This window comes from Pygoscelis adeliae, unplaced genomic scaffold (assembly GCF_000699105.1).
Source record: "Pygoscelis adeliae isolate BGI_AS28 unplaced genomic scaffold, ASM69910v1 Scaffold36, whole genome shotgun sequence".
Taxonomy (NCBI): Eukaryota; Metazoa; Chordata; class Aves; order Sphenisciformes; family Spheniscidae; genus Pygoscelis; species Pygoscelis adeliae.
Window position 1 is genome coordinate 5,310,411 of NW_008824934.1, and position 7,054 is coordinate 5,317,464.

At 42.1% G+C, this 7,054-nt stretch overlaps 1 protein-coding gene across 1 annotated transcript in view; it reads left to right on the forward strand.

Moving 5' to 3' along the window:
- Positions 1–7,054, forward strand: part of TMCO4 (transmembrane and coiled-coil domains 4) — a 41,129-nt gene that overhangs the window by 23,890 nt on the left and 10,185 nt on the right. Inside the window, exons 12-13 of the mRNA XM_009325245.1 lie at positions 1,145–1,262; positions 4,283–4,400. Of these exons, the coding sequence (XP_009323520.1) occupies positions 1,145–1,262; positions 4,283–4,400 (236 nt within the window). The remainder of the gene's footprint in view (positions 1–1,144; positions 1,263–4,282; positions 4,401–7,054) is intronic.

Below are 7,054 nucleotides of genomic sequence, written 5' to 3' on the forward strand. Positions count from 1 at the left end.
CTGCAGGCAGCTCCCAGTCTTTTACTGCTTTTAGGGAAAGGAAACCAATTGATGTACATTTAAAAATTCTAGCCAGGCAGCACCTTTCCATCATAACTTGATGTGGTATGCAGTCATTCTCACTTTCACTTCCCCGTAAACTTCATCATATTATTTTACAAACTGCAAACGCCGGCCTGAGAATGGTTGAGCTCACATCTTGTACATGCTGGTCTCCCACAGGTGGAGAGTACGGATTTGGCATGCTATGCCCGTGAGTCTCCCAAGACGTGCGCGGCTGTGAATTTCATTTAACTGCTATGGCATCAGGTGCTTGATCTCTCTTTACAAAGAAGATTTATGAATAGATTTTAATACATTGTTTAGGAGTTTAGGAAAGTAGCAGAGCTGCCCAATATTTCTTATTCAATCATTATTTCTACTGAAATTCCCCTGCTGCAGCTGTCTGATAAGAGAGGAAGATTTATTATGCTTAAAAGTCAACATTCCTTTTCAGCAAATCGTGCCCTGGGCATTCAGGTTAAACTACCCTTCAAGGAAATCAAACCAGTTTGATAGATTATTACTTCTTGTTGGCAAATGCCTTCATTGTTGCTAGTTCCCAATCAATATTAAGAATTTGGGGGGTTTCTGTTGCGTGTACAGGTCATGTTTTTCACGAACTCAGCTCTAAGGACTGGTTGTGGGAGGAGTGTTTCATGCTTAATATATGACAACACTTGCTCACTATATGGAATGTCAGTCCCTTTCACCTGTTTCAAAGCATAATAGTTCAGCTTTGTGCAAACCCAGATCAATAGGCCTGTGGAAAGAACTTTCCACAGGTTTGCTGCTTGAACTTGCATCTTTCTGGACAGAGGCCAGGCAACTTCTCCCTCTTGCCGTCAGCCCAGTTCCTTTCGCTGTCTCAGGATCTCTAATTTTCACATTTACTGACTCCAGCTGGAACTGTGGACACTGAGCATTTATGCAAAATTATGTTTAAGATCCTCCTTTCCCTTGTTTCTGTCTTTAACATTTAAACCACAGAAATGATGACTTTTCTGTAGTGCACATCTGAACATACCCCTCCTTCATGTATGTGTAAAGATATATTTTCTGATCCGTCTTCTAAATCTGAGCTGTTCTGCTTTCATCTTAATAGACTCTCAAGGGATCATTGAAGATGTGGTCTTACTGGGAGCTCCAGTGGAAGGAGAAGCCAAGTACTGGAAAGCTGTCACAAAAGTGGTGTCGGGCAGGATCATAAACGGTTATTGCAGGTCTGTACGTGCTCAGTCCCCTGCTTCATTATCCTAGCGTCACTTTGAAATGATTTTGCACATTTATCCCTTTTAAACATTTTGTAAGCGAATAATTGTTCAGCTGGTGAGTGTGTTGATTCAGTAGCGGCAGAGACGGCAGTGCCAGAGCCTCTTCCCTCCGGAGGTGTCTCCCTCAGATTAATTGGAGATGACAGTCTTCAGGAGACACTTGAAGGCTGTTCTGTCTCCAGTTCTTGACTGTTTGCGATGCATAGTTACACTGGAAGCCTGAGGTGCTCAATATGTAGGTCCTGTTCATACGGTGGTGGTGTTACATCACCCTGGCAGCTCAAAGCTGGGTCACTGTGTTTGTGTGCATAATTTGACATATTCTAAGGCCCCTTTAAATCTCAGCTTTATGTAAAGGACTATCAATACGGCGTTAAGTTCACTGACAGTTAAAGAAAGAAAATTAAAATCTATAAAAGCTTTGAGATACAATTCACTGGGGCTGCTTATGGGGAACAAGATGTAAAAATTGCAATGGAAGGGAAGGAGCTCAAGATAATTGAAGATTTTTTTTTTATCTAGAGTCAGTTTCTGGTGAAGATAGTCCACATGAACAAGATATTTTACTTACAAAGGAGGTATAGCAGGAATAGCTGTAGCAAATGTACTAAGGATGTGAACGAATAGAAAGGTTACCTTGAAACCAAATATTAGCCTTTTAAAACAGCGCAGACAACTGCTATGCAGAGTTGTGAGAGCTGCTGGGTGAGAAGAGGGAGGTTCAGAGGCACGAAACAGCTGAAGCAATCTTATAAAGGCTATTAAGAATTCAAGTGACAGTATCAAATCTAATGACTGTGTATTGGAAGATAATTGTGACAAGAACACTGCTTACCAGCACAATTAGAAGAGGGGAAATTAAAACGAAGGAATGGAGCAGGGAAGACTAAGAGCATGGGAAAATAAATTGAGAAATAACCAGGCAAGAAGATTAGCAAAGAACATGTAACTGCAAGTCAAGACAGCTTATAAAGCCATGAGCCCTCAGGTCAAGGACAGTTGAAAATGCTGTTGGTACTTTCCATACACACATACAAATGTATGCCTACATACATACAGATAAGATAAGAAAGTATTGTATTACTGTGCATCTAACATAGTATATTATTTTACAAAGAAGAACTAAATTAAAGAGTTAAAAGCATTCAAGATTAAAACAACAAATTATTAATCCCATCTGTCGGTTAGGCTGAAAATTGTTGCTTTTGTCCTTTTTGGATCACAGGAGGTTTTATGGATGCCGGATGTGCACACCAGTTACAGTATTTCTCCATGTGACATAAGGAAAAAGCAATTGCTACCTCCTTGGGAGTGCTTCTGTGTTCCTCCAAGAAGCCATAAATGATAGCAATTGTTGCATATAACTGAATTTGCCCGGGCAAATATTGTTCCTCCCTGTACTATACAGAAATCAATTTCACTGCAAAAAGCTCAGTGTATTCATTTCCTATAATTAAAAAAAAAAAAAAAATCTTGTTATAGTTTCAAAGCCTGCACGTGCTGTTGGAATAAAATAGTATGTGTGTTTGTACCTCTGTGTGCGCAGTAATTTGGTTAGTCTCTGCTTTGGCAAGCCCATGTCTTGAATGTTGAATGAAAAATGATGTACAAATTGTAGCTTGTTGCTCACAAATAGGAAGAAGCAGGTGAGGAGACTGTCCGGAAATATTCCACTATGCTGGTTCTGTACTTTGTCCTCAGCTGCTGAATTTGAGGGTTATTCTGTTAGCATGAGGGGCAGATAGAGGAGGTAACTGTGGGATATGGAGAATTTATGTGAGGATATTAGATATGAGAGAAGGATTATACAAACATTTCGTGGTAAGGCCTCATCTGATTCTGATTTCTCTGGTCTCTCAGTTATACAAATTGTGGCCTCGTTCTGTCACTTTAGGAGTAACTCTATTTAGGTCAGATGAATTACATTGAATAGAATTCCTGCAAGATCAGATTTGGGACCAATTTGTTGAGCTTCAGTCCAGTGTAGCTTGTCTCCTCCAGCTTTGAAGTCTGAAAGGACATGGAGAGTGAAAGCCAGCTGTCAGAGCTGTTCCATCCGATTTCACAGCAGGCTTACAGAGTCCTAGTGGGAAACCTTAACCAAATTAGTTAGACTCGCTCAGCTTTTGAAAGAGCCCATGCCTGAGTAGCGAGGATGCGTTGCAAAGATTTTGCAGAGCTCTGCGTAGACTTACAACGTCTAGCATAGACCATTTTGGAGTGGACAGGAGCAGCCAGAAACAGCCACCTGTGCAGGTGCATTTCACCTGCTGCCGTCACAGAGTACAAATACCACTTGCATCCAACTTAAATCTACTCTGTAGAGTGTAGTGGCAATTAGGTGCCCAGACTTTATGCTGTTGCTCAGTGGGGGAGAAGAGGTTATGTATTTCCAAAGGACGCATTGCCTTCTCTCATCATGCTATCGTCTACCCTGAAACTGTCACAGTGACTTATGGCAATACTTTTCAGTGGGAACAAACTCTTCCTAGTTCTGTCATTGAAACCATGTGTTTATACAGTACCTATAAATCAGGAGCACTCCGAGGAGCTTCACAGTCGATATTTATGTCAGCAACATTGGTATTGTAGGCCTCATCACGTTTACAGCTGTCTACAGGCTGGAGAACTTCTACCTATTAGTACATTAAAAAGATTAAATATGTGAATGTATGGCAATCTCTAAGCAAATACAGAAAGAAATAGAAGGGTCAGATTTTTAAACCTGCTGCACGTAATGAGACTACACCCATGAATCAGGATTGAGTTCAGACTTACACTACTGTGTCCCAGGAACCTGCCCTGAATTCGGCAACTGCTGTGATTCCTACATCAAAGCTGCAGCAGGTCTTGGTCCAGACCTCACTGTGCTTCCCGGCCCTTTTCCTCTCCTCGTGGTCTGAGTAGTCACATACTGCATTGGTTTGGCAACAGGATTTATTCATGCTCTTCTTCTGCTCTGCTTCTAGGGGGGACTGGCTGCTGGGGTTTGTATACAGAACCTCTTCTGTCCAGATCAACGTTGCAGGCCTCCAGCCAGTCGACTTGGATGACAGGAGGATGGTAAACATGGACCTTTCATCTGTAGTAAGTAGTACTTCTTGTATTCTCAGTTTTTTCCATCTGTCCTTTGCTTGCAGCACTGTAACCTCACACTCATTGAGTAGGGGAAGACGGGATACTGAAGAGAGCACCTCTACGTACGTTGTCCCTCTTCCCTTTCTTTGAGATAACTCTCATGTCAGACTTCATTATAGATTGTGTTGGCCCAGGCAGCGCTCAGTACTGAGCAAAATAATGTGAATTTGCCTCTCTTGTTGGATATGTTTGTGGTTTTCTCATTCTGAAATATCTCATACTGAAGACAGAAAATGCCATTATCCTCCGAGAAAGACCTTGCTGTCTTGCAAGCCTCAGATCAGCAGGTAGGATCAGCAGCTGGGAAACCTGGAGCTCAAACACGACTGCGGAGCAGGTGCAACCTGCAATCTTATCTTGGTGGAGCCTTCAACACTGTTCAGGTTCATACAGGGGCAAGCTCATAGGCCTTGTACCTTGGTCCCCTGGGCTGCATTGACGCCGTGGTGCAGGAACCAGTTTGTAATTACAGAAGCTCTGTGATATCGATGGCTGGTTTGCTAGGTCCAGACCTGGGCTGCTGCCTTTTTGGAGTGTAGGTCTCCAGGAAGCAGGAAGAGATTAATCTGTATGTCGGGCAGACATTTAGTTTCCTCAAAGCTATCTGGTGTCATTAATGATAAGCCACTATATTATATGTCTAGCAATATTCAACTCAATTACCTTAAGCAAACTAATGATCTCATTGCCTTGTCTTTACTCACGAGTGAGCTCTTCCACAGAAAATCATGCAGAACTTAGCTTGTGTATTCATATTGACAGTAATCTTGGACATGCAATCTTGTTTTTCCATATCTTAATGTTTTAACTCATTTTTCACTCTCTGCAAACTGGACTGGAAGATGCTCAGCACAAAGCTCAGGATAATTCCATGGTCATTGTTCCTGCCGTGACTCCTCCCAAATGTCCCCACAAGCTGGAAGGGATTGTCAGCGTTGCTCTGGAGCCAAAAGCACTTTTAAGTGCTTTCATATTTTTTGGAGCATCAGCCCGCTGAGCCTATAAATACCCAGCTGTTACCAGCTCATTTCATTCATTATAACTGAGCTATGGTACAGCTCTTGCCAGAAAGCACAGAGCTTAATGCTGTACAGATAAAATAGAGACTTTGCAGAACAAAATACAGGCTTCCCAGAAGGAAGTGGTATAGTAGAGGCTTTTAAACATGCAATTTAATCATTGCATCTTACTGGGTTGCCTTGGTTAGCATTTCCATATGCTCCCACATCCATTTTTTCACTGTCCCCAGAGTTGCCATTAGTTGCTTGCAAGCAGTGACATCTGCTGCTGGCATGAAAAGAAAAATGGTCAAAGATGTCAAGCAGTGGTGGCACTGGGGTAACTTTTCCTGTTAGTTCAGTCTGTGTTACTCTCCTCTTTTTGACTTCTCTTCAGAGACCCTCTTTTTGTTGACCTTCTGCTTCCTGAACTTTGAAACCCCCTGGAGTCCTGCAGACTTTATCCTGCCTGGCTCGCAGTAGCCCCTCCATTTTTCCCCCAGAGGAGCAGTATTTACATTTCAGCTAAATGAATAGTGGTTGCAGAGCTGCTATCTGCTAATCTGCTATTGTTGTGCATCTGTATCCGTGCTGCATGATGCCAACAGACAATCCCAGCGCTGTTCTCATTTCAGAAAGAGCTGACACTTTCACTTGCTTAATCTTACTGCAAAGCATTGGGGGGAAAAGAGCAACCCCGGCAGGGGGAAAAAACCTATGTTAAGTAGCGTCATTCTCTTGATCCGTTTTCCAGACCATGGAGCTTTATGAAAAGAAATACAGTGCCTTCTGATAAACATTTGAAAAGTAAAAGGAGCAAAAATGGGGAAGGAAATATTCAGGGGCAATATTTTTTTAAGTGGCAAGAAAGCAAAGATGGATTTTGCTGCAAGTATAGTGCAGTAGCATAACAGAAATACATATAGAGATATTTTCTATAATGGGGACCAGCTCCAGCCCTGCAGATGCCCTTGCCGGAGGTCCCTGTGAGTCTCCTGCCAGGAATAAGAAAGGACAAGCTGTGATAGAAGAATAAAGCATAGGTGATGCAAAGGTGCTCAGTGTGCAAATATTATGCAGGCAGCCTCAGTGTTTTAGGCATCTCCCAGTCCATCCATGATGAAAACTGGATTGGATCCAAAGGGGTTGGTTCTCTTTGCTGTGGTAGCATCAGAATCCTCAAATAAGTGGAGGACTAAGAGACCTCAGTATAAACAGGAGTTCACCTCCAAGGCATTTATGCATGTCTCTCTTGATTAGTATGTTTTTTATCTGACTGTCAGTAAAAAAACTGAGAGAAAAATGTCCTCCCACTCAGCAAATGCAGTTATAAAAGCCTTCCTAATGGTTACAATGGGACTGATTTATTCAGTAGATTTATTTGACAGCACCTGTTAGAGAGACCAAGGAAGTAATTGAGCTGTAGTGTATTAGATTGATTGCTTTTTGTTCAAATGGGATATTGTAGATTACGTTTTGCATTAACATTTGAATATTGCAGAAATGCTCAGAGTCAGAATGTAGGCAGAGCATTTTCACAGAGGCTCACAAGTCAAGAAGGGTGCTTAAGTTTCTCTGGGCAGTTTTACTGCAGCAGAAACTAGT